A 26234-nucleotide genomic window follows, 5' to 3' on the forward strand; every position below is an offset into this window, starting at 1 on the left:
ATGGTGATATTAATACAAAAGAACTACTTGTTACTGGGCACACAGTCCTGGCTGAAATTGAATGGTGAAATATTTCCTACAGAAAGCCATTGAACTTCTTCTAAAATTTTATTTACACAACAGGCTATAATGCTAGAAATAGCCAAAGTAATGTAAAACTACCCTAGCTACTGACATTTAGCTATTCATTCAGTCTAGGCAAAATAACAGCATCCATAAAATGCTAATTTATCTATTGATCTTGCAGAGATTAAAGTCTTTCTTTCTACAGATAACATCAGGTTCAAGCCACAATTTCATTTTTAATTCCAGAAGTTAAGGGGAAGAGTTAAGATCTGAGAATTTTATTGGAAACTGACAATGGGAATCTATAGTTCCAACAGTGCTTCCACACACAACTTAACTCTTACTCTGGATAGCTTCCGCTACCTATAGAGTTTAAGGCTGGCATCATATTTATCGAAAAGCAATGCAGACCTTGGACTTTCACTATACAAATTTCTAAGTAGAGTGTAGTTTATTTCAATTTTTACTTTTAAAATATTTTTTGCATTACTCAGAACCCATGTTACTTTCTAATAGCTAGCAATAAATAGCACTCTCCAAACTCTCACTAAAACAGAGACATTTAATCCAACTGAAATAAGAAAAATCAAATTTGAGAAAAATAAAGGATATACAGGAGAAAAAAAAATTGTCAGATTGCTTTCAGACTGCTGTTAGTTGTGGGATTTTTTTAATACATATGTAGTTATTCTCTTGTGTTCTTAACTGTAGTATTGTTAATTTTCATAAGAGGTTTTTAAAAGTCTCTTTAACTTAGATTTGAACACAGAACACATTGCATATAAACAGCAAGTTATTACAGTTGAAAATATTTTTCAGTTGCTCACTAGCCAAGAAAGGAAGGAAAAAAAGCAACAATTAAAAACATGCCTTTCAGCAAAACAATGGCAAGGACTATCTCTACAGTTATGTGAAAAGAAAACATAAAAATGTTAAGTCTCACCTGGTCTGTGCATTAACAAAGATAGCATCTAGAACCTATCACAGGCACCAAAGTACTAACATCCCAAATCTCAACATGTCTGAGCTCAGATCTAGATCCAAGCTCTGCAGCTGGTCTCTACAAAACAAATGTGCTAATAGAAATACCAAGTTCTCCATACTTTGAGGAAATTTGAACCTGTGTCTGAACAATGTTAGCCCTGCTCTACTAAAATGCTCCTGTCCTCTCACATAAAATTTGTGGCTTTATGGTATCACAACTTAACTCCATCTTATCTCTTGTAAGGCTTGTAAAAACTCCACACCATGCAAAGACCTGGCAGATATAGTTATTTTTCATTTAAATCTTAGAACAGATTTATTGAAAGAATTATGAATATAGAGAAGCTTTTCCAGTGAACATGATCTTATGAGCAGTATATCATAGACTCACAAAATCACAGAATCACAGGATAGCTTGGGTTAAAAGAGACATTAAAGATCATCCGCTCCAATTTCCTGCTGTGGACTGGTTTCCACCCACCAGTTCAGGCTGCCCAGGACCCTATCCAATCTGGTCTTGAACACCACCAGGGATGCGGCAGCCATATTTTTTCTGTGCAGCCTCTGCCAGTACCTCACCAGTGAAACATTTCCTCCTGACATCTAACCTAAATCTCCCCTTTTAGTTTAAAATCATTTCTCCTACTTCTGGGGACGGATTTTTTATAAGGGCATGTAGCAACAGGAAGAGGGGAAATGGCTTTAAACTGGAAGAGGGTAGATTTAGATGAGATATTAGGAAGAAATTCTTTACTGTGAAGGTGGTGAGACACTGGAACAGGTTGCACAGAAAGGTTGTGGATGCCCCGTCTCTGGAAGCATTCAAGGTCAGGGTGGATGGGGCTTTGAGCAGCCTGGTCTAGTAGGAAGCATCCCTGTCTATAGCAGGGGGGTTGAAACAAGGTCATCTTTAGGGTCCCTTCCAACCCAAACCATTCTATAATCATGTGATTCTACCACTACCAGACCTTGTAAGAAGTGCCTCTCGCTCCTATTTATAAGCCCCATTCAAGTACCGGAAAGCCTAATTGAGATCTCCCTGGACTATTCTCCTCTCCAGACTGAACAAGCCAAACTCCCTCTCTTTGTACAAGAGGTACTCCAGCCCTCTAAACATCCTTGTGGCCTTCTTCTGGGCTCTCTCCAGCAGCTCCACATCCTTCTTGTGCTGGGGGCCCCAAACCTGGATGCAGTAAAACAGAATTGGGGGCTTGAACCTCTGTCTTCTGAGCACTCTAGCTGCTAGGCCAAACTGGCTCCAAGTAGATGATTCATAGGCATTTCTGCAAGGTAGTCCACATCTCAATCCAGATACGTATTTATGTAAATCATATCTATCACTCTCAGCTCTGGGTACAAGGTTGACTACTTTCTATAACAGCACAGATCAGTTTCTCACCTACATCAACAGCATGTAACATTCCTGTGGTAGTTCTAGTAACGGTTTGCAGGGGAAAACAACAGTATGAAAGCATTTGATTTCCTTCTAGTTACTTTACTGTGGCACTGCAAATGGAAATTAGGACAGCCAGCACAATATGAGTAACTGTTCAAAGAACACCAGCAGCCATTTCATAGGCCACAGTGCTGATTCAAACTGTGTAAAATTTTCAGTATTCTATAGCATTGACTCAGATTTACAGTTACAGCTTGGTGGTTCTGCCATTAGAATGCGTGGAACTGTGATTTCCGATGAAAACTGGAAATGCTTCTTCATCAAATCAAACCGGGAAAGGTTCTTATAAACATGGATTTGACTAATTCCAGAGTAAATAAAATATTTTTTTTAAATACTGCTTGATGGTACCGCTTTAACCAGAAGGGTCTACAAAGTAAGTATACTCAAAACTTCCAAATGTTTTAAATCACCTTTTATAGCAAGGAAGATATCCATGTTATAATAAAACAGATACAATTATCAACTGAAGCAGAAGATAAGACAGTTGTTAAGATACTCTGAAGTTATTAACATTCATTAGCATACAGTTACATCTTTTATCAGTGAATCATCCTCCCAAGTCATCTGCTAGCTCAAGTGACCTGAAAATTCTATGACATATGTTAAAGAATGCTATTTAGCTTTGCAGGTGTTATTTATAGAATCACAGAATCGTAGAATCACCAAGGTTGAAAAAGATCTCCAAGAGCATCCAGTCCAGTCATTCAACTATCACCAATATCTCCTACTGAATAGTGTTCCTCAGTACAATATCTAAATGTTTCTTGAATATCTCCACGGATGTTGACTTCCATTACCTCCCTGGGCAGCCTGTTCTAGTGCCTGACCACTCTTTCAGAGAATTATTTCCTAATGTCCAACCTGAATCTCCCCTGGCAAATCTTGAGACCATTCCCTCTAGTCCTATCACTAGTTACAGTGGATTTAGCAATTATTATTGAAATTATTTAAAAAAAAATTTGCTATTTATTCTACAGACCTTCTGACAGCACAAGGATTATTCTATTCAGCAGAAAAGTCTTGTGACTACTACGTCAGAAGAAAATGTTACACAGCGTAAAATCAACATAATTTTTGCAATTATATATTTTTACACCTATTTCCAAACATACATTTCAGTGGCTGCTCTACTAGATGACTAAGTCAAGTTGCAATAAAACTGAGAATCAATAATGCACTATCTCATCCTGTAGTAATATGGAAGTGCGTATGAAAGAAAGGTGTGATATTTAATTTCTCCAGGGAGGAAAAATGACAGCCATTGACATTCATTGGTGCTTGCTGAATATTCCGGGAGACTAAACTGTGGATGTGAGCACAGTGAGGTGGTACGTGGTACATTTCAGAGGAGGCAACAGTGACATGAAAGACAAGCCACATTCTGGACAGCCATGCACAGCTGTCACACCACAAAATGTAGTGTCTTGAAGAGCTCACTCATGTGAATCCACTTATTACAACCAGAGAACTGTGTTTGGAGCTGAATGTCCATTTCAGTGCTGAGCATATGATAGTGGCAGTGTTGCAATGTTGATAAGATTGTGCTTGGTGGGTTCCACAAATGCTCGCATGCGAACAGAAAGAACACTGTATACAGGTTTGTCAGGATCTACATTACCACTACTGTCACCATGGGGACAATGTCCTGGATCACATTATTACCAGTGATTAATTTTATCATGTTACCACTATGTGCCAGAGTCAAAATAGCCATCCATGGAGTAGCAACATGTGAATTCCCCACTAAAGAAAAGTTCAAGACACAGCCTTTAGTGGGTAAAGGGATGTGCATTTTCTTTTGTGATAGGATAGGGGTGATCCTTCTGGAATTTCTGGAAACTGCACAAACTATAAACTCTGACTGCTTCATCATGACATTAAACTGAAAGCTGAAACTTCCAGAATCAGGACAGAGATGAAAACTTTCTCTTGCAGTGTAACAACACTGGGCCCACACAACAGTTTGAAGACCATGTGCATTGCCATTGGTACATGACCATTGGTACATTGCCAATCTTGCTGGACGGTTCTACCGCACTCACAGTATAGTACAGATTTGGTGTCTTCTGACTTCCATCTGTTCATACCAATTGTCATGACTTAGTTGATTTTATCACAAGTGACAGAACTTCCACACTCTCCCCTTTCCCTCTTCTGAGAGGGAAGAAGTATGAATGATCCAGTCAAGATAATGAGCAATAACAGCAAGTGTTAAAAAGAATGTAAGATAGTATGATATGAAAAGGAGTTACAAGTAATAAATAAAGCAAATGAGAGAGTTGGGAGTTCTGTCCATGTTGCTCATTGCCCTACTGGAAACAGAAGAGAGCCTTTTTCCCTGTAACTATGCTATTCTACCTCTTTTATCTTGAATCAGAGATCACATGGAACTCATGGAAGAATAGCTGACACTGCCATGAGCTGAGCCTGGAAATGCAGCAGTTCAGCTCCCTAGCACTATGTTTCAGCACTAAGCAGCTTACTGTATGATGTCTTGATACGGAATACTGATAAAACCAGGACACTGATGAAGGCTGGACTGTAAGCAATGTTTTCCAGCAAAAATGCCACCACAGCAGTTGCGTTATAGTGGGACATTTCCTCTAGTGGAGATCTTTATCACTGTGGTATGCATACTCCTCTTCATGGCTGGCAAAAATTCATAGCTACTGGTAGTGACTATGTTAATAAATAGCATTTTATAGCTGAGAATTTGCTCTATCAAATTGTTATAGTGCTCTTCGTATCTATTGTAGTTTCCACAGAAAGAAATAGGAGGTATTACTTTCAGAGCAACCTATGAAATAGGGTTCTCTGGCAATAAAAATGTTCTATGCAGAAGCACAACAGTTAATAGTTTGTCTCTCAAGAGAAATAGAACTGGTTCTTTCTACAGGTTTTGTCCATCACTGCTGCAGGACAGTTCATGATGGAAGGGAGAAAGATGAATTTATTTTTTCTGAGTTCTGAATCGAAGAAAAGATGCTGAAACTGATGGGCAAAACATCCCGGACTAACAAAAATAAACTATTTTTTACCCAACATAGTGAGGCTGGACAATTCATTTTTACAAGTACATTGAGACAAACAACTGTAAAATTCAAAGGGAGTATTGTTCTTCCTTGTAAATAACAAAAGTAGCTGAAGAGTTTAAGAGTTGTTGCCAACTAAAGCAGGGAAAATATCATTTTTTGAGTTCTACCCTAGTCTTCACCTATTAATTATCAGAATGTTATCTTCCTGGGTCTGATTCAGCCAATTAAGTTACAGATTCTCACTTATGTGCAGGATAATAGCATGTACAGTTGACTCAGGCTGGCAACTCCTACCTCTTAATGTTGCTGGCATATTTATTTATATCACTATCATACTAAATGTTCTTAGCATAATTAGGACCAGTTGTTGTAATGACATGTACTGTTAAACAGCCCTTACCCTCAAATGTTTACCATCTAAAACACTAGAAAATAGAATTTCTCGCTAACACTTTCCATTCTTTCATCACAGCTGGAAAAGCCTAACACAAAACACGTTCCCAAAACAAATAACACAATGACTAAGATAACTTTGGCAAACAAAAGCTGGAAATAAAACTGCTTTCCTTGATTTAACTGCATGTACTAGCAGTGTTTAGGAGTGGGCAATTAGTCTTTGCATTTCTTCAAAGTAGATGCTCTGGGCCCTATGTTTTCATCTAACGGTCTGAAAATCATCTCACACAGAACTAAAAGGCATAAAACATTACAAATATTCAATCCAGAAGTAGAATATTTAGAATAAATTTGCTCCAAACCATCTAAATATGTTGTCATTTTTCATTTGATAGGAGTGAGTAGTATCTTCCTTCATTCTGCTATGCAATTACATGTGGCAAATATATGAGATCAACTGTATCAAACAAGAAATTGTCCTAAAGGGATGGATATTTTTTCTAATCTTTCCAGATCTGAAATTCTTACTTAAGGAAAATATTATTTTCAAACATTCAAAATCTCAGTGAATTTTCTTTTCCTCTGTTTTTTTTTTTTCCTTAGCAACTTAAAATAATTGCATAGCACTAATAAATAAATAAATAAGATTTCAAACATTTATTTCATTAGAAATTGCATGCAGACTGGCAAAAAAGAAAACCTATCACATATCTGATACTCTGCTAATTCCAAGTCAAATTTTACTATTTCTGATTTATTGCCATTGGCTAGCAAAAGCTGTGCATCTAAGTAACTCTCTGCATCCTGGAAATAAGGGTCTTCTGGATCTGAATGGACCTAGTTAGCATTTGGTTTCTTAAGACAGGAGCACTGGTTATGCACTGAAGGTACAGTAGTACTGTACTGTGCGAAAGTCAAGAACTGTGTGATTTATATCTTTATGCCCCGTTCTACTTCAGAGACCTGAAATTACAAGAATTGAAGAGATGCTTACTGGGAAGGGACACCAAGAAGAATGATTTATGCCCACATACTGTGGAACTGTCATGACTACTACTACTACCATGGTGTTCAAATACTCTTCCCTTCTGATGTCTGCTGAGGCAGAGGTTTAGCAAACCTGTGTACTAAAGAGATGCTCCAGATCTAAAATGCCTGGTTTCAAGCCTATACTAAATACCACTTTGTTTTCTAAGGCAAACTGACTGAAAGCAAATTTCCACTTTTGCAATTTTGGAATGTAGGGTTTTTGAAGAATCTCTATTTGTTCTGGAATGAGTAAGAGATGAGAATTTGGCCCCCAAGTTTAAAAACAATTCTGATTTTTTTTTTCTTTTCATGAGAATGGAATAGAAAAGTAGTTTATTTATGCTGGTTGTGACTGATACCTTTGCCTATTCTTTCCCCTTCTACTGGACTACTGCACACTAACCCAATATGTACTGAAAAGAGACCAAATTGTCCACAGATAGTGTTAAAATACACAGCATTCTGTTCTGAATTTATGATTGAATGCTTTGTGCTGTTTCGTGGTGTCATGATATAAATAGACAGCATTATGTATTAAAGCATCAGATGTATGAAATTGGAATGTATTGTCATTGCTTTATTAATATCAGTTTTATAAGCACAGGAAATAAATACATGAGAAAATATGCAGGATGGAAAATTGTATTATATTTTTAGTGTTTCGATATACAAGGTATGGCAGAAAGCCACAAAGTCTGGAGTTTTTCTTCATATCCTTTATCGGAAATCTGTTAATACTTTTCACATACACTGTGTTTAATGCAAACATTTTTTCCTCAAGTATGAAAAAATAACTATTGCTAGCAACATTTTATAGATGAACATGACATACACCACAGAGTGGAAATATTATCAATGACTTGCCCATGTTCCCTTGAGAGCTAGTAGTCAAAGATGAGCCTACCTTTGCACTTGTTAATTTGATCCCTGCCTTCTGGAGAAGGCCTGCTGGCATGGAAGTCTTCTAACTTGAAATGTCACTAATAAGATACCCTCAGCAGAAGGGTAAATTCTTTCGTACATAGTTCAGGATATCATGTTGGGTCAGTACGACGCTTTTATAGTCTCAGCGTGACTGAGATTGTGGGGCGCTAAATCTAGTGAATTAGTTGTAGTTTGGTATAAATACGTGAAAAGGCTTACTGCTCAAATGCTGAAAGTGTAGGGAGGTTTCACTTTTCAGTAGCTGGCAGACTTCAGCATAGTTAAGCAAGCTGTCCAAGCAGCTTTTGTATCTCCATAGGTTCCCACTGCATTTTTAAAGTGTGCTGCCTTATCAAACATGTTGGCTGCTTGCCTGAGTCATAAAACACAATCCATAATTTTCTAACACTGAGGTGGAAATTTCAGCGTAGTTCAAGACCTCTACTGGCTTCTTCTTATAGTCTGACACATACCAGAAGTTCAAATTCTCCCATCAGTAATGTAAAAAACGTTCTTCCACTTACTTGCTGCTCAGGCAACGTCTCAGTGAGTATGAAGCCCCTCCTCCACAAGTACGTGAACATTCACTCCAGGAACCCCAGGCATCCCACAGTGAGTCTCGGTCTTCCTCTGAGCGAGCTGTTCTGGAGCTCTGAAGAGAGGAAGAGAGAAAGGAAAATCAGGAAAAAACACCTCAGGGACAAAAAAATGTTATTGCTAGCTTAATTCTTTCTTTTTACTGGATATCATCATAGTCATTGAAGACACTGAATAAATCCATTCTCTGGCATTTCCATTGACTGACAGTTGCTCTTCTAGTGAAGAGTGCTGCATGAAGTTGCCTTCATCTCTTGAATATCATGCTTTGTCTCAGTTTGGGACTGTGGATTATTATTATAGAAGAGTACTTTGGGCAACAGGAGGCAAAGTATTTTCCTGATTAAAAGGAAAAGAGAGAGAGAGTATGCTGAAGACATTGGAAACTGTGCTTTTAACTTTTGCTGCTGGGTTAGAAACTCAGGCATATTAAAAAGTGCCTTCCAAGGTACTGCTCAGGAGAAAAGGAATCACAGCCTAATGAATCCACATGATATAAATGCATTTAACAAAAGCTTTTCATGCATTCACCTTAAGGTGCTGGAGCTACCATTACTTCTTCTCTGTCCAAAGATCCAAATAGTCATTCATGACAGTGACCAGGCAATGTACTTGTTCAAACGTGGCTGTGAGCAGGCATGCACTGAATTCTGCCCTTCTACTTGCAATTGGAATAAATGAGAAGACAAGTGTATGAAGAAAGGTTTGGTTGTACATCTTCACCAGAGAAAAAGCAGCAAGCAACATTGTACCACTAGAACTTGTTAGAAGATTGATGTCAGCTGTCAACACTCAGGGATTATTTCAGAGAGATAGCTCAACACCAAAATTGTTTCATCTTCACTGTAGCTGTGTAAGTTTTGTAAGGAAATCTGAAACCCCGTGAAATACAGCAGTATTTCTGGTTATTCTGTTATTCATGGGCAAAAAAGGAAGCTCTGGTGATAGCTAGGGCTGTGATCAGTTTCAATATATCAGTTTAAGGAAGATACTGAATTTATCGTGTGCTGCTGAGATCCAAAACTGCGTCTGTAGAGAAAAAGGTTAAGTCTAGCACACTAGAATATGAAATACATGTTAATTGGAATTTATCAAAGTAAGAGGTTAACTATTCCATTTACTTTCAAGAGCCAAGAATGCATTATATAGTCTAACCATTAATACGAAGAGATATTTTCCAATGTATAAATCTTTTAATCCTACAAAACCTTTCAAAGGCATTTCTGTTCACTCACTTGTGTCATCTATGACGCTAAATAAATAGCGAGGCATGGCTGAACTGAAAGGCTATAGCTTTTATTGGTTACCTCTATACTCAAATCGATAACAAGGCCTAAGTATCACATCAAACCCTTTTCTCCCTCAGAGAGCCAGTAATCACAGTGTTGTACACATTTGCAGCCTTTGGCAGTCATTAGCTCTACACATCTGAGGGGTAAGAACACTGCAAATGCTGTTCCTACAGTCCACTGGGAGTCTTCTGCCCTGAAGTGAATCATTAGCTCACAGACCAGAACTTAGCTTACTCAAGTTGACAGAGTAATTACATTGTTTTATCCATTCCAAAAGCCAGATAGACTGGCACAAAAAATTAAGAGTAACTAACTGAAAGCTGATCATTTTAACATTGCTTAAGGGAACTCACACTGTCTGCAAATTGGCAAAACTCAAAGGAGAAACTTTCTGAAGGACAGAAAATTAAGATCTGTAAGACACCTTTCCAGCCACTTTCTTTTATTTCCCCCTCTTCTTCCCATTCTTTCTTCCATCAAAGCACAGCCCAAACATGATCTTGTCTGTTTGTTTGGGCAGAGTGGGTTTTCCTTCCTGCAAAGACATTAAACACGTCCATTTCTTTCGACAGGAAGAGTTTAATGAGAGGCAAGGGTCAGGCAGGACAACAGCAGAACAATGTAACAGGCCATCCACCCAAATGCAGCTCCCTGGCATTTCACAGTGGACATCTGCTGCATTCCTTATGTTGCTGTTTGGTCACTCTTCAAAGGCACATGCACTCCATTTTTTAACCAGAGCATAGAATCATAGAACGACAGAATTGCTCAGGTTAGAAAAGACCTTCAAGATCACCTTCAAGTCCAAATGCAACCAAAGCATACCACCCTACTCTAACAACTCACCACTAAATCATGTCCCTGAGCACCACATCCAAATGGATTTTAAACACAATCAGGGATGGTGACTCAACCACCACCCTGGGGAGCCTATTCCAGTGCTTAACAACCCTTTCTGTAAGTAAGTTAATCTCTACATCCAACCTAACCCTCCCCTGGTGCAAATTGAGGCTATTTTCCCTTGTTCTGTCACCTGTCACCTGTGAGAAGAGGCCAACTCTGCTCTCACTGCAATACCTTTCAGGTATTTGAAGAAAGCGATAAGGTCTCCCATCAGCCTCCTTTTCCCCAAACTAAACAGTCACAGCTCCTTCAGTTGCTTCTCACAGGGCATATTCACAAGCCTTGTTGCCCTTCTTTGGACCTGCTCCAGCACTTAAATGTCCTTCCTGTACTGAGGTGCACAAAACTGTACACAGTACTGGAGGTGGAGCCGTACCAGTGCTGAGTACAGAGGGAGGATTAAATGCATTTTTAGAAAGCAAATATACGAATGCCCCTTACAGTCTGTTTACCTGACACAAAGAAGGCCAATCTCTTTGAAAGACCTTCAGATCTGGTTCAAAGAACGCTGAGGTGAAATGAAAACTATCATTGAACTAAAGGGGCTCAAGGGCAGAACACTAAAGGTAAGCTGAGTATTAAAAAAAGATTTAAAAGGGACCCCACACAATTTTTAAAGGTTTACTTTTTTTTTTTTTTTGCTGTGCTGAGTAACCTGATGATTCCATGGTGTGACTGGCCTCCGTTTTCAGTTTGCTTTATGGCATAAAGTTTGTAATGGTATTTTAAAGACATACAATTTAGATGAGTAATTGATTCAGTTTTAAGTTTCTGTAGCGTTTATGATGATGTAATTTTTCTTTGGATCTACTAGGAAAAAAAGCATGAATTAAATTAATCTGTGTGACATAATGCTGGATTTGTCTAATAAACATATGGCAAAGATTTGACTAATCAGTTTATCTTACCTTTATTAAAATGCGATATGATTTAATTTCAACAAAATATTGCAAGGGTAAACGTAAAAACTAAGGTAAGTTAAGTGTTCATATTCAGAATGTGGCTGATCCCCACAGCTGCAGAAAAACACACATGCAACAGTTCGACACATGCCATCCACCATCTAGATACAATCTCATTAATAGTTAAATGTGAGACAAAAGAACCAGGTTGCCAATTTACCAAGTTTATTTCTGCTGTTTTCTGAAGGGTATTTTTAAAATAAAACTTGGTGTTTGTACTTTTGGTCTGCTAAGAAGAAAATCCGTATCTATGTGTTTATGTCACAAGGAAACTAAAAATGGGTGCTTGCCCTGATTGTTTAGCACTGGTTGAAAGCCCAGTCAAAGGCATAATTAAAAAGGGTTGTAAGGTAAAATCACATAAATCGAGTACTCTTACCTCATCACAAACTATAAGCATCAGCACAGCTAGACATTCTAAGGGTCCAAATTTTTCAGAAATAAGTTGTACTCCCACCCAGAGGGGAACCATGTGCCTGTTATTTGCATTCCGAGATTTGTTATAAGACCTATATATTCCCAGAAAGCATGTGATCTCAAGCTGGAACAGACTCCAAGTTTTCTTTTAACAAGTGGAATAAACATAATTCATTTCAACTCTACCCAAGTTTAATGTTAAAGAAAGTAGTGTGGTTTTCTCTCCTGCAAACTGCACAGTTAAGATTGTGCCTGAAATTCCAGCAATGATTGAAGAGTCCTTTTAAGTCTGAAGAAGATTATGGATCTATTTCAGGCCTAAGGAATATCTACCATTACCAGATAAGGATCCACTTTTCATAAGGCGCTTATACCACTAATTAATAGTTTCTACCCACTTTCAAGCAAGCTATTTAAACTGAGAAACTGACATAAAGATCTGAAGTTATTGCCATAAAGAGTGACCTGGGGAAAAAAAAAAAAGAAAAAAGAAAAAAGAGAGAGAGAGAGAGAGAGATGAAAAACAAAGCAAAACAGCCAACAAAAACAAAAACAGAAGAAAAAGGAAGAAGAAAAAAAAAACAACAGAAGAGGGTACAGCTCTGTGTATGTGAGGAGCAAAGTAGCCACCAGCTGAATCTTGCTTTAGGTAAAACTTATCTTTTAGAAGTCTCTTATCCCTGCCAGAAATACCCAGGTTGGTACTTTTTGAATGTCAGTGTATATCAAAGGAGTGTAATACAGATACTCATCAAGGATCATTATACCCTGCTGCTGATATGAGTTTCCTTCCCTCTTCTGTCCATCCATGTGGATCTCATACTGAGATTCCCAGGAAACACTCACTGCTTTGTCCTGACATCTGCAGCATAAGTGGTAAAAATGCCACTCCCTGAAAGCAATTTTCTTATAAATGACCCATGTAAAACAACATTAAAAAAAGAAGTCTGTTAGCACTAAGCAAAATCAGCTCTTTCTTTATACCTCATTACCGTAATACACGCTTAACATGAGGATGATCCTGCAGCTATCACCCAGTACAGCAGCTGCAGAGGAAAGGGGGGATCAGGAGGCCCTAACAATTCTCAAACGTGAACGAGAACCTATGATTTAGACAAAAAAGTAAGTAGGATGAAGAAATGAACTCAGTGTCAGTAGACAAATCATACTGCTTTAAAAAAATAAATAAATAAATAAAAGAGGGATTTAAAGCATGAGTTGAAAAAAGGGCTTCTTGAAATATAACAGAAATAGTCAGACATAAGTAAACCTAAAAGAGCATGATGTCCAATTTTATTGTCAAAAAATTTATTTCTGAATTTATTGAAGAGTTGTAGAGCATTCATGTTATATTCAGACTATGAGCTGAATAACAGGTCTTTCCTACTCTCTCCATTAACACACAGTATAAACAGAAATCTTTTACAACATCTGGAATAGTATGTGAAAAACACAAGATGTGTCACACATCCTTAAATCACAACAGCTGCCTGACCATCCAGGAGCTGCATCCCTGATGAGAAAACCATGTTTCATTCAGAAGCATGTGTGTACACGTGTGTGGGTGCACAGAGGGAGAAACACAAAATATAGCAAGACCTCTGCTCAGATCCAGAGACCTATAAAAGTAGTTTAATCTTAAGAAAATAAATGTCTTAGTCACATACTGGAACCTTAATTTAAAATTTTGCTTGGAACTGTAGTACCCCTGCATAAGCCAACTGTTTGTCAGTGTCACACAGAGTGTGTATAAACGCAGATCATGTTATTTCATTGCTCCTCAGTTACAAAGGGTTCCAGTCTCCCTTCTTCAGCAAAATGTTGCTAAATTCATGTTTTTCAATAAACTTGTATATTTCCTAGACTAAGCAGCAATACAGATAGTGAAAAATGCACTTAACCTGTTGTTGGACTAAGGCAGTGATACAGAGTTTAAGCCACAGTTTATTTCCCAGATGATATGCACCGCTGGGTTTGGTTAAGAAGTTTAGATCATCTGTTTCTTATCATATCTCACTGTTTAGGGGTATGATGAACTGTCTGTGACAATATGCAAGGCTCTTCTGAGGCCACTGTCTAAACTTATCTTTTGCTACTGTGAAAATGATACTGGGGACAAAAGAAACAGTTACCTTTCCTAGTTATGTGGTCTTTTTACACTTCTTCTTCAGATACATCCAAGCACATCCCTGCATGAATACTTGCCAAGACATACATTCTCTTTCTTTTGAGTAATCTTTGATCATCCTTTGATGCTAGTTTGTCACTGAAGTCAACTACATAATTCAGAGTGTACTGAAATACTGCCTGTAGTGAACTGTTCTCAGCACTCACCTAAGTATGTAACAGAAGACAAGGCCAGTAACCCCATCCCTTTTAGGAAAGTTGTATTTCTAAACTTCAAGATTTCAACTTTATAATGTAAATATATGGTTTATGAGATTTCATTTTCACAGGGTTGTGTATCTTTGTCACATTCCATTCAAGGTAACAGATGAAATACAGTTCAGATAGGAAACTTCTTGGAAATCGCTGGCTTTTAACGAAAGCCTATACTGAAAAAAATTACAGCTAGTTGAATTAATATTGGTAATTACTGTCAAACAAAATGTTGACATACAAGATATTTGTGACTAGCTGTGGAAACATTTCTAAACTATTATCTTGGAAATATCACGAATCAATTTTCTTGGCATGTCTAGTTTCAGTGCATACAAAAATAACTGTTCAGTGTATCTAGGCATAAAGTTGCACAACACTTTAAAAAGTATTGTATAGAAATTCCAGTAGCATTTTGAAGAAAAGGATTTGTTAAGATAAAACTTATCTCGAGAGCAGAATAATACTCTGGAAGCACTAGGATTCACCACAGCAGTAGTTGCCCTCCAGCTCTCACTGGATATATCTGCCACTTCATGCATCTCATACAAGTAGAGTTCCTCATGGTAACCTCAGTAATATAACCAAGGGCTGCGTAGGAATGAACATTAACTTATTTTCTCAAAATGGCTGCTTCAGAGTCAGGATGAATTAATGTTCCTCAGGTGGTGTAACATAGATTGTGTTCCCATTACCCTGACCATATTACAAGAAAAGACAGAGAACCTAAGTCAACAGAGTTGCCAGCCGGCCACTCTGAGTGGAACCACACAAGCCAGAAATGCACATCAGAATCCTTACCAAAGGAAGGGATTTTATGATTTTGTGGAAGTTAAAAGAAGATGGAAAGAGCAAATGCTGTACTGTCCATGCTGACAGAACTGCCTGATGCACTTGAGGTGCTGAGTGACCATAGACACATAGCGTGCAGTTAATCACAATTGCTCCTGTGATTAACTGCACGCTATATACCCTATGACCAAATAAAAAGGAGTTCAAACTCCTGGTAACACCCTGTCTACTCTTGTAAGCAACTTGGAAAGATGCAGCTGCAGTAAACATCAGAGCTCTTGAGATGGAATTGGTATACCTCCTGCACTGGCTCCCTGCTCCCTGGGGGGCCATGACAACCTCCTGTCTGAAGAGGGGCTGTGAGCAAAACAGTGCAAGGCCACTTGCCCAAGGCTTCTAGTCTTGGAAATCATCTGAGGAACTTCTGCCTCTTTTGTACTTGCAAGACCAGGCAAAACAATCTGTGAAGAGGTCATAAGAATACTTCCCATGGAAAACCACTGGCACTGGAAAACTTTGATTCGAGTGACTCCATGCCGCAAGGAAGGCACTGGCACAGAATAACACACGTTTAAGGGTATATACTATGGGTAATTAACTTGTGCTCAGATGTTGCTAGTACAAACAAATGGGTCAGAATTTATTTTGTCATTTCAGCCTTTTCAGAAAGGAATAGACAAAATAAATAAATAAAGCTCTTAATTTTTTCTAGGTTGTTTTTTGTTTTTCACTTATTCTTTCTTCACAGTCTAAATCATCTTGTTGGAAGAAACAGGATAAGATACTTTGAGAAGATGAGAACTGGAAACCTCTTGCAGTTTTTCAGTGTTTATTCTGGTCCTATGAGCAGAGGCAACAGGAAGAGCAATAGGTGGACAATTTTTCTTTACTCTGATTAAATAAAGCCAATGGACATACTGCTAGCTCAGCTCTCAGAGACACAACTTTGCTGTGTTATTCCATTCTGTCATGAGTTCCATTTTTGTCATTTATTCTTAAACAGCTCAGTCATGCAAGTCAGGCTTATTACTTCAAGAGTAGAAAAAGGGAAATTATGGCACCTTTGTCCTTCTGCATCAGACAACAGACACTTAGTTAGGGCATGTAAGCATACATGACATGGTTATTTCCTAAGTAGCAGGGACATAGTGTCACAATGAAATCCTATCTGAAACAGAATGATTCTAATCTTGGTGTTGTACACATCTGACTCTCTGACAGCCATCAGCTCTGTGAATCAAGTACTCTCTGAAGGATCAAAACATTGCCAGTGCTGTACACATTGTACCATAGGATTCTTCCTGCCCTCAAGCAAGTCACATAGATGTATATATAGTCTTCTATGACCCATCATAGGGAGTACACACCTTCTAGTCTGCAACAAAAAAGGGGAAGAAAAGATAAACAGTCATCTCAGTACTTTAGGAGCTAAACAGTCAATCCCAAGGCTGGGCTGGAAGTTGTATCCTGGGAGAAATGTGCCAAACGTGAGCTCATTTCTTCTTCTTAAAGGGTAGCAGCCAGCCAGGGGGGTTGCTGGCAGAGGATGGAGCTGACACCATATCACTTCAACACACTGCATGCTGCGCTCCCTATAACATTTTATAACAGTGCCTTATAAAACTCAGATCAGTCCTATCTCTCACTCCAGTTACCCATATGAAAATATACACCAGGGGAGCAATGCGAATACAAGAGCTCTCTTTCTTGCTGTTACAGACCCAAGTTACAACACCCTGTTGTATTTAAATTCTGCCGTGCTGGTGTAAACACCAGGCATGGGTGATCCAATACAGAGCAGGTCCAAGCTGGCTGAACCTCAGACTTGTCGCCTAATTGACTCAGAACAGTTTTTGAGGCTAGGACTGGTTCAGATACAGGGTGGGTGAAATCACTTTCCAGAATTCGGAACCCACCCAACAGCATAGGTTCAAAAGTGCATCTTACACTCAAAAGACATCAGGTTTGCCTTTCACATAGGAAGGCCTGAGGGCAGGGAAAGAGCTGAGAGGGGTGCAGAAAAAGGAAAATAGAGAAAAATGCTGTCTATGATAATGCCTAGTGCATGCTATATGTTTTCTAAGAGGCAAGAAGTAAAGGCTGCATGCTGGTTTGGCTGTGGCCTCAAGAAAAAAAATGGCCTACATGTGGCGGGCAGCCCCAGCTCCATGGTTGAACCACAGTCTCCCTCAAGGAGGCAGGGTAGTATATTGAAAAATGCATATTAGCCATTTCCCCTTGGCTTAGTAAACTGACCTTAGGCTTCAGATATCCACTCAGATTAAATTTCTGCACAGGCTACAGCATCTAACTGTGAGTCCTTTCATGTGCATTAACCTGCACATGGGCTCAATTTAGAAACTCTGGTTTTGAAACTCCAAACAAGAAGACCTTGTCATGTAAACCTACAAGCAATCAAGCTTCCTGCAGCAGGTGGTAACCCAGCTGCCTTGGATTACAAGAGAAGATGATCAGGAGGGAATTCAGGCAAGGGAGGAGAACTCTCCAAGGGCTTGTGCAATTTCAGATAAACACCCACAATTATGAAGTTTATTCAAAATAAATAAAGTCTTTTGCCCTTCTGATGGACCGCCATCTCCCTCAGTTACCTCATGGAGCTGTGTATGTGCTTATTTTAACAACAAGAGGCCACACAAAGGATTGAAATATTAAGCCTTAATGGAAGGAAAAATGAAAGGGATGTGTTTATATATAAAAAATAATAATAAAATTAAAAAAAAAAGAGGGAGAAGGGACAAAAAAAGAGAAAAAGAGGGGAGGGCAGACAGATGGACAAGCAGAAGAGAGGGAGGAAGAAAGGGAGAGAGGGAGGGAATGGGGAAAGGGTAACTCAGAAATTTATGTGCAATGTCCAAGATCAAATTTCCTAATAAAAAAAACCAACAACTAAAAACAAACTAACATGGGAAGACAGGAAAAGAAAGCCCACAGAATCTTTAGGAATTAACTAAGTGATTTCAGAAATCATCAAACATTTTACTCTCCATTAATTGCTAAGCAATTAATCTCAAATTAATGTAGATGCTTCTTCAGAATAAAATGCTCTCACAGAACCACAAAAGAACTGTGGGATTTGGAGGGACCTCTGGAGATAGTCTAGTCCAACTCCCTGCTAAAGCAGGTTCCACAAAGTAGGTTAAACAGGCAAGCATTCAGTTGGGTTTTATCTCAAGAGGAACTCTACTGCCATTCTGGGTAGCTTTCTGCAGGCTTCTGTCATCCTCATGATAAAGAAGTTCATTGTCATGTTTGTGTGGAACTTCTTATGTTCCAGTTTGTAGACACTGCCCCTTGTCCAGTTACTGGATACCACAAAAACAGTCTGGCCCCATCCTCTTGACAACACACTCTTTAGATACGTATAGGTGTTGGTAAGATTCCCTCTCAGACTTCTCCAGATCCAGCCTTTCCTCATAAGGGAGGTGCTCCAGGCCCCTATAGTTTTTCTATCCCTCTATCCCTCTGCTGGACTCTTCCTGCAAGTCCTCTGTCTTTCCTAAACTGGGGAGCCAGTAACTGGACGCAGAGCTCCAGATGCAGCATCATCAGGGCAGCACAGAGGGGAGATCACCTTCCTGGATCTGCAGGACATGTTCTATTTCATGTATCCCAGGATACCATTGGCCTTCTTGAACGCAGGGTTATATTGCTGGCTTGTGGCCAACATACTGTCCACCAGCACATTGGTACTGCATCACAGAGCTCCTTTCTAGCAGGTCAGCCCCTAACCTGTACTGATGTGCATGGCTTCTCTTCCACAGGGGTAGGCCTGGAGACTTTGCCCTTGTTCAAAATGCTCTCTATCCAATTCTCCAGTCTGTCCACGTCTCTCTGAATTGTAGGACAGCCTTCTGGAATGTCAGCCACTCCCCCCAGCTTTCATCATCAGCTAACCTGCTAAGGGTGCATTCTGCCCCTTCATCCAGGTCACTGATGAAGTTATTGAACATGATAAAACCCCGTAGTGACTGTTGAGGAACAGTGCAAGCTGTAGGCCTCCCAAGAGACTCTGTGCTGTTGGCCAAAACCCTCTGAGCACTCAGCGGTTAACCATTTGTAATACTGACATGTAGGAGTTTTTTAGGAATACCAGATAATTTTTTTCCCATTATTTTGAGTTACGAAGGTGTAAGAGATTCTAGGTTACAAGCATTTGCTGCTGTCATTCTACCCTCTCATATCACACACAGTGAAAAAAAGTATGTTTTATCTCTCACCAAATAAAATGAAAGACACATCCACACTTTGAAGCCAATATGTTGCACAGAAGCCATCTCTGGTAATCCACTTCCTTTTGCCCTTGTGATCACCAACACTGATGTGTGGCCAATCTCATCACAAGATTGCTCAAGTTTGAATTAGCAGAGAAGTGAATGCTGAAGTTTTTAGTTTCAGAGATGTCTGTTGGTTCACTTTTGCCTCCCCTTCAACTAATTTACATCTTTCTTCTTTAAATGTGTCCCTGGCAAGACCTTTAAGGAAACCATTGTCAATAACACGGTAACTTGAAAATCCCCCCTTTTTTAAAGGGGAACTATGAAAATGTCATATCCTAAATGCATTCACAATTATAATCCATTCACATTCTTTTTCATCCAAAATGAAAAAGAAAAGTACAGCCCTGGGCTTGTTAAGGGCAGTTATATTAGTCTTAACAACAGATGCTTTTAACAGCCCAGGCTGAGACAAACACAGGGATTTAAGTCAGTCTGCCAGTCAGTAGGTAAATAAATAAATAATCTACCAATCTGACGCCAGCATCAGAGTGGTAGAAGACCTTACTGCTTCCTGCATTTCTTTTCACCTTTGTTTCTATTGATATAGCACAGAATCTAAACAATACACTAGCAAACTTCAAACAGGGACTGAGATTATATCCAACAAAGCCAGAACGGGAAATGTGGATCTATAGTACATTCATATGGAAACAAAATGAGTTATATTCATTTTATGGGACAGTTTGAATTTATTATGAATTGCATATAATTTCCTGTCTTGCTTTTCTAATACTCCTGGAATTTATTTCAGGATGTCTTACGTTATCACACACACACTTCCCTCTGCCCTGACACTCACCCTACTAAACTTGCTCTAAAAGGAGTCCCTGAAAGGCAGAAATCCCAGAGCAACCTCTAAAGGGTTGAAGCTTTGGAAGATATTCCATCAAGGCAATGAAGATGAAAACTGAAACTGTGAAAATTAATGTGCTGAATAATTAGTGAACATACAACTTATTTCTCTGGACAAATAGACACAGGAACACTTCAGTGAGACATATCCAGATAATTCACAGGTAGCAAAACTATCAAGATACCTATAGATGCTTGCCTTGGAAGCAGAATAAGTCCTAAAAGCAACATTCTCTGCTTTCCTTCCCTCAATCACTTGTCTACATTGCTTTTCAATTTCACCACAACGTTAGCTACTTTTACAAGATATTTGGAGAAGTTGGACTCTGGCACCAAAAAGAAAAGAAAAAGCTCAAATGCAAAATGAAATTCTAATCAAGGTACTTAAAAAAGGTTGGGAATAAAGTTAGGGTTAATAATCTTTGATAAGATGTCATCTGTATGGGAACTGTTGAGTCACAGCCTGAACTACTGAATGAGCACCTGAAGAAAAGATCTATTAAGCTCTGGGAGAACAGATGAAGGCAATTCACCTGCGTAACCAGAAGGGTTGGAGCCAGGCTCCATCTCTCTTAGGCCTTGTTTAAGGGCTGACTGACACTAAGGAAGGGTTTCTTGGTGAAGGTGCCCCCTTTTAGGAGTTCCTTCCCTGTAAGTCTATCTCTTTGGAGATGGGTGAGCATTGATTTTCCTTCTTTTTGTAATACCTCCTAGTTTACATTGTTTTCTTTGCCTTTACAAGCTTTACATCATCTCTGTATCAGTGAGAAGGTGTTGGTTTATAGTGGTCTTCAATGTACACATTCAGATCTACAACAAACAGCCCCTAGCAAATATGTTCAGTTGACAGTAAGATAAATTGGCTGCTAAGAGGTTTCACTAATGGATGTTCATGACCAATGCTTTCTGGAAGTATTTTAAATGCTCATAAGCATAGCATTTAAACACCATATGTGAAAGCTCACAAGAAAAAGTTATGAAATAAAAAGATTGTACTGGAAAGGCAGTGAAATTCAGTGTACTATCATTTTAGTTAACAGAGAAAAATCAATTTATATACCTGAACAACTTGATCTGTAATTTCATCTAATACTATTCTTATCTAGATATCAAAAGTTATTATTTTGAGAACAGCGTTTCCTACTTCCAAAAAGATGGGCAAAAACTTAAACACTGGTAACTCCATGCAATGGCCTATAACATAAGATAAAATGCTGCATATAATTATCTTGAAAGACAAGTAAGCTATGTGAGAATGTCATCTTTAAAGCCACAGTACCAATCCTTGAAATATCCATCTCTTATTACTTTTGTTCTGAGGTTTGCCTGAATAAATACTTAAGGCCTAGGAGACCACAGGGCTGGAGCATGTCTTCTGTGAAGAAAGGCTGGAAGAGACTGGGGTTCTTCAGACTGGAGAAGAGAAGGCTTTGGGAAGACCTCATTGTGGCCTTCAAGACTGATAAGGAGTGACTCTTTTCCAGGAAGCATAGTGATAGGACAGGGGGGACAGTTTTAAACCATTCTATGATTCTGTGTTATAGGTCCTCCAGCATCCAAAGCTGGTCAGCCATCTGTAAAGACAAGCCTACTGTCCATATACTAATATGAAAAGACTGCACTGCCAAGAGTAAATGTCAGCCCTTCCTGCTGTTCTTCATACCAAAGTAAGGTATTCTGATGGAATTCAGTGTTTTGTGACAGCTTTTGATTAGCTGCTGTCTACCACATGGGAAAACTTCTTTGTAACTGTCCCTGGCTTGGGCATGAACAAGTCATTTTCTTCTTTTCCTGCTCTTCTAACACCATAAAATATCATGGGTAATGTGTTTTAAATGTATTCTTACTAACTTGAATTTTCTGATTGTTTTGTAAGGATTATACTGTTCCTTGCATGACCGACAATGGACTGCAGTTTCCCTATCTTTATCCATATAATTGCTTCCCATACAGTTCTGACTTTTCTTACAAGCTTAAGCAAATAGCTATGAAAAGCAACAGAGATAATAAGAGTGACTGGAGATCTTAATGTAAGAAGTTGTATCTTTCATAGACATAACACGTTCAGAGGATGGTGGCATGACCACAAACCATAGCGGTGAGAAATTTTGCATTCCCTTGCACAAATAAAACTTAGGTTTGTATAGTTAAGCTATGAATTCCAGCGGATCCTTCCCCAGAAACTGAGAACAAATGCCAGTCTGCATATAGATATGTCTATGTACAAAAATATTTATGCAAATTTAGGCCTATTTACTGGAAAATCTTTCTCTCTACAGTCATAAATGTAGAAACAGATGAGTATACACACAACAGTAGGCAGACCTGTGTACACATGAAAGGAAAAAATGTCAAGCTTTGTATGTGTGGATTATGAAAATGAAGGATTATATTCATTCCACTAGCTAATTGCGGTTGTGGCTATCCAAGACAGCCCCAGTAAGATAATAGGGGAATACAGTGCCAAAGAGCCTGGAAGGGATGGACTATTGTATTTGACTATTTTCCATGTATAGAACAGAATTGCAAAAGAAAGAAATCTTCCAAAAGATAAAAATAAAAACAACAAAAAAAAACCTCACACATGTGCTTTATTACAGTTCCTAGTGTTAGTTCTGTAAATACCACAAGAGCAACCAAGAGAACTAAAAAAAGCCGTTGAAAAGATGCAAACAACAAATGCAAATGTGATTAAATGCCCTTCTGACATATAATGATTTGACTTCAAATTTGGATGAACACACATGTCAATGGCTGGTTATGGTTTTGGCCACATTCCCTTTGAGTTAGACAACTGTGATTTGCTTGTGTTAGGCTTTTATTTTTAAACCAATTGAATGGGAAATCTTTGGAACTGAATGCCTGCTCTCTTTTGTTCCTCTTAAAAGTGGTGTGCTAATATTTTCTTAACATGCAAAAGTTCACAGAGCAATGAGCAAAATTCTCCAAATACCTGCTTAGTCTGGAAGGAGAAAACAGTCTTTTCCAGTTATTTTCAATCTGATTATAGTTTTTCAAGAAAAGTATTAGGGTTGTATTCTTAAAAGTATCTCTGAAAGTACATAATGGTCATTTATGCCAAGAAAACAAGATGTCTGGGCATGGAGCAAATTCCAAGGCAGCCAACTGAACTGTAAACTCCACAGATCTGTAAAGCAACACTCTCTTCCACCACTTCACTGAAAACTATTTCTTATGAAGAAGAACATGTGGAGCACTACATTACTCCAGGTGGTCTGCCTTGAAGTAGACTATCTCTACCTGCTAGCTGACAAGAGGTTACTCTTGATTCTTCCTTGGGCCTTGTCCATCTCTTTAGCATTATGTGCACATGGGTTGGAATGGTGTTTAGGTTATACAATCTTTTTATGGCGGTAAGGATGCAAAACAAAAGAGCTACTTTTATTTATAGTACCTTACTGAAAATATAGCAGCATTTGATAAACGATTGTGTGATTAATCATGTGAGTAGCTGCCAGCAAGTCTTAGAGCTTAGAAGCTTGAATGCTTCTACTGATGCTGCTGGAGTACCTCATAGTTGCTCAGTATAGGCAAGAAAGGTTTTAGGGGCATACAAGACTAGAGAAACAGATAAATCAAGGTATGGATTTTCACAGCTGTCATACTCATTCCACGTACTTGACTAAAGGCTGACATCTGTAGGGCTAATAGCCACTTTATAAACTCTATTCAGTTCTCCTTTTTTTCTCAGAAACATCAATGAGCTATACCCTATATGAACTCATGCTTCAATAAACTACAGTAGCAACATGGATATCTTACAACTTATCTCTATCTCTATCCAAGCTAGAAGTAAAATTCTTGTGTGTTTACCTAATCTCCTGCTGAAAGCAAGTAAGAGATTTTCCTGACTGGAGGGAGTAAAAGAATGGCCTGATTCAAAAAAGAAAGTTAAGCTTGCTTCACATCACTATTCTTAAGGCACAAAGAGATTTGGTGGGAGGTGGGGGGGGAAATCTCTTGAGGCAGGGTAAGTCATACAAATACAAACTAGTATAGCATGAAATATACTTCATAATAGCTGGCTGCAGAATGCACTATTTATTTTCATGAATTAGAGACTGAGAACTTAATTCACAAGAAGGAGAGTGAAGTATAAATGTTATGAGTATGAGCTTAACATGGGGCCAGATCCCACAGTCCTTACACAGTTTTGTTGAGTCATATCTCCTGTTGATCTTCTTTGAATTAATACTGAAGGATTGGCTCATAGTATATTACAGACATCAGGATATAAGCTTCTCATTTTCATATGTGAAGGAGGACCAGTGCCTGACTTTATGCCATTTTGTACGATTTTAGTGTATGGAATATAGATCTTTAAACAAGCTAGTAATTTAAATCTTAATGTAAGTAGCTTTCTTAGTTCTAGCACTCTAACAGCATTTAGTGATTCAAGAAACAAAAGTTTTCAAAAAAACCATACCATTATTTTTATTAAGCATTTGGAATATAGTTAATCCCACTAGTTTAGGTCTAGATGTGGTTACTAAAAATGAGTTAAGGTTAATTTACAATAATTATTATGGACTGTTTCATACAGATAAGTAGGAAGATGCAAGGATCTATAAAGTTCATTAATTTTCTTTAAGATTCTTTGCTATTTGAATGACTACATCAATTATATCTGTAGAAAAAAATAAAAACACCACACTAAATGTATGCCAAGACCACTGTAGTATCAAAAGTGCACGTACATAGTATTCTTACTGCAGATTTTCTGATAGCAAACAACCTACAAATCTAAGTATGAATCACAGTTGAGCATTTAGTAACAATCAGACCACAGAGCTATGGCGTTCAGCTGTAGAGCATCCTATCAGGATAATGAAGGCAATTACACAGGGATATCAGACAATAACAATAAGCCTTATGGCTTCTAAGTATACCAGATATCATATAACATATATTACAAAAGTTAGTACAAAGTTGTCTCTCTAATGAGTTGCAGCAACCATGAGAGCTGCAGGAAGATTTCAGTAAAGGCTGTACCTGGTTCCTCTGCATGCGCACAGCAAAAAATAAATAAATAAATTCTGGTCATCGTTGTTTCTTTAGGAAGGAAGAACATTTCAGGAATGTTACAGTATGATACAGCTTGATTTAAAGGAGGGAAGAAACAGAACTTCTCCAAACCCCAATCAGTTAAATCACCATTCACAAGTTATTGCTCTCTGAGTTTGTAAAAGTGATGCCAACATCAACTTCTTGGTTCTACTTGCAGCAGCCCACAGTATCATGGCTTGAAGTACTTCACAGAGGATAAGATTTACGTGATTTCTTCAGAGCAAACTTTACCTTCATCTGAAAGACTAAAAGCATGCCCTCATATACACACGCAGATACAGTATCAGCTAAAAGCTAGGTGAATTTATCAGAAAGAAATGGCATTTACCAGGAGGAGAGAAGCCAGAAGCAAGGTGCCCGCAGCTGCCCGGCAGCAGCCTTTCATGGTCGGTTGTTGCAGGACAGTGGTCGGACCGTGCCCGAGCAGCGGAGCGCTCTGCTGCCCGCTGTCACATCCAGCGCCAGTGCGAAACTTCAGTCCTGCTTTTCCGCCTCCATCAGCCCTGCTCACATTTCCGGAGCCAGAGTGGTGGGTGGGTTGGGGTAGGCTGCGGGGAAGCGCTGCCGGAGCCGGCAAGGAGCCAGTGCCCCTCTTGCTAATCGAACATGCAGCACAACAAAGCCGAGGGGTCTGGGGAAAGTGTAAGAGGCAAGGTGGAGGGGAAGAAAAGGAAGAGAGAGGAGAAGGAGGAGGAGAGAGGCAGAATGGCACAGCTGGAGAGAGTGCTCAGCCTTCCCCAGGAGCTGTGCTCCACCACTTG

The 26234-nt window shown here is 38.8% G+C and overlaps 1 protein-coding gene across 1 annotated transcript in view; it reads right to left on the reverse strand.

Moving 5' to 3' along the window:
• Positions 1–26234, reverse strand: part of ADAMTSL1 (ADAMTS like 1) — a 412706-nt gene that overhangs the window by 154902 nt on the left and 231570 nt on the right. The window contains 1 exon segment of the mRNA XM_065740553.1: positions 8418–8545. Within this exon segment, the coding sequence (XP_065596625.1) occupies positions 8418–8545 (128 nt within the window).

This window comes from Cyrtonyx montezumae, unplaced genomic scaffold (genome assembly GCF_038088225.1).
Source record: "Cyrtonyx montezumae isolate F1298 unplaced genomic scaffold, pur_monq_1.0 scaffold_29, whole genome shotgun sequence".
Lineage (NCBI taxonomy): Eukaryota > Metazoa > Chordata > Aves > Galliformes > Odontophoridae > Cyrtonyx > Cyrtonyx montezumae.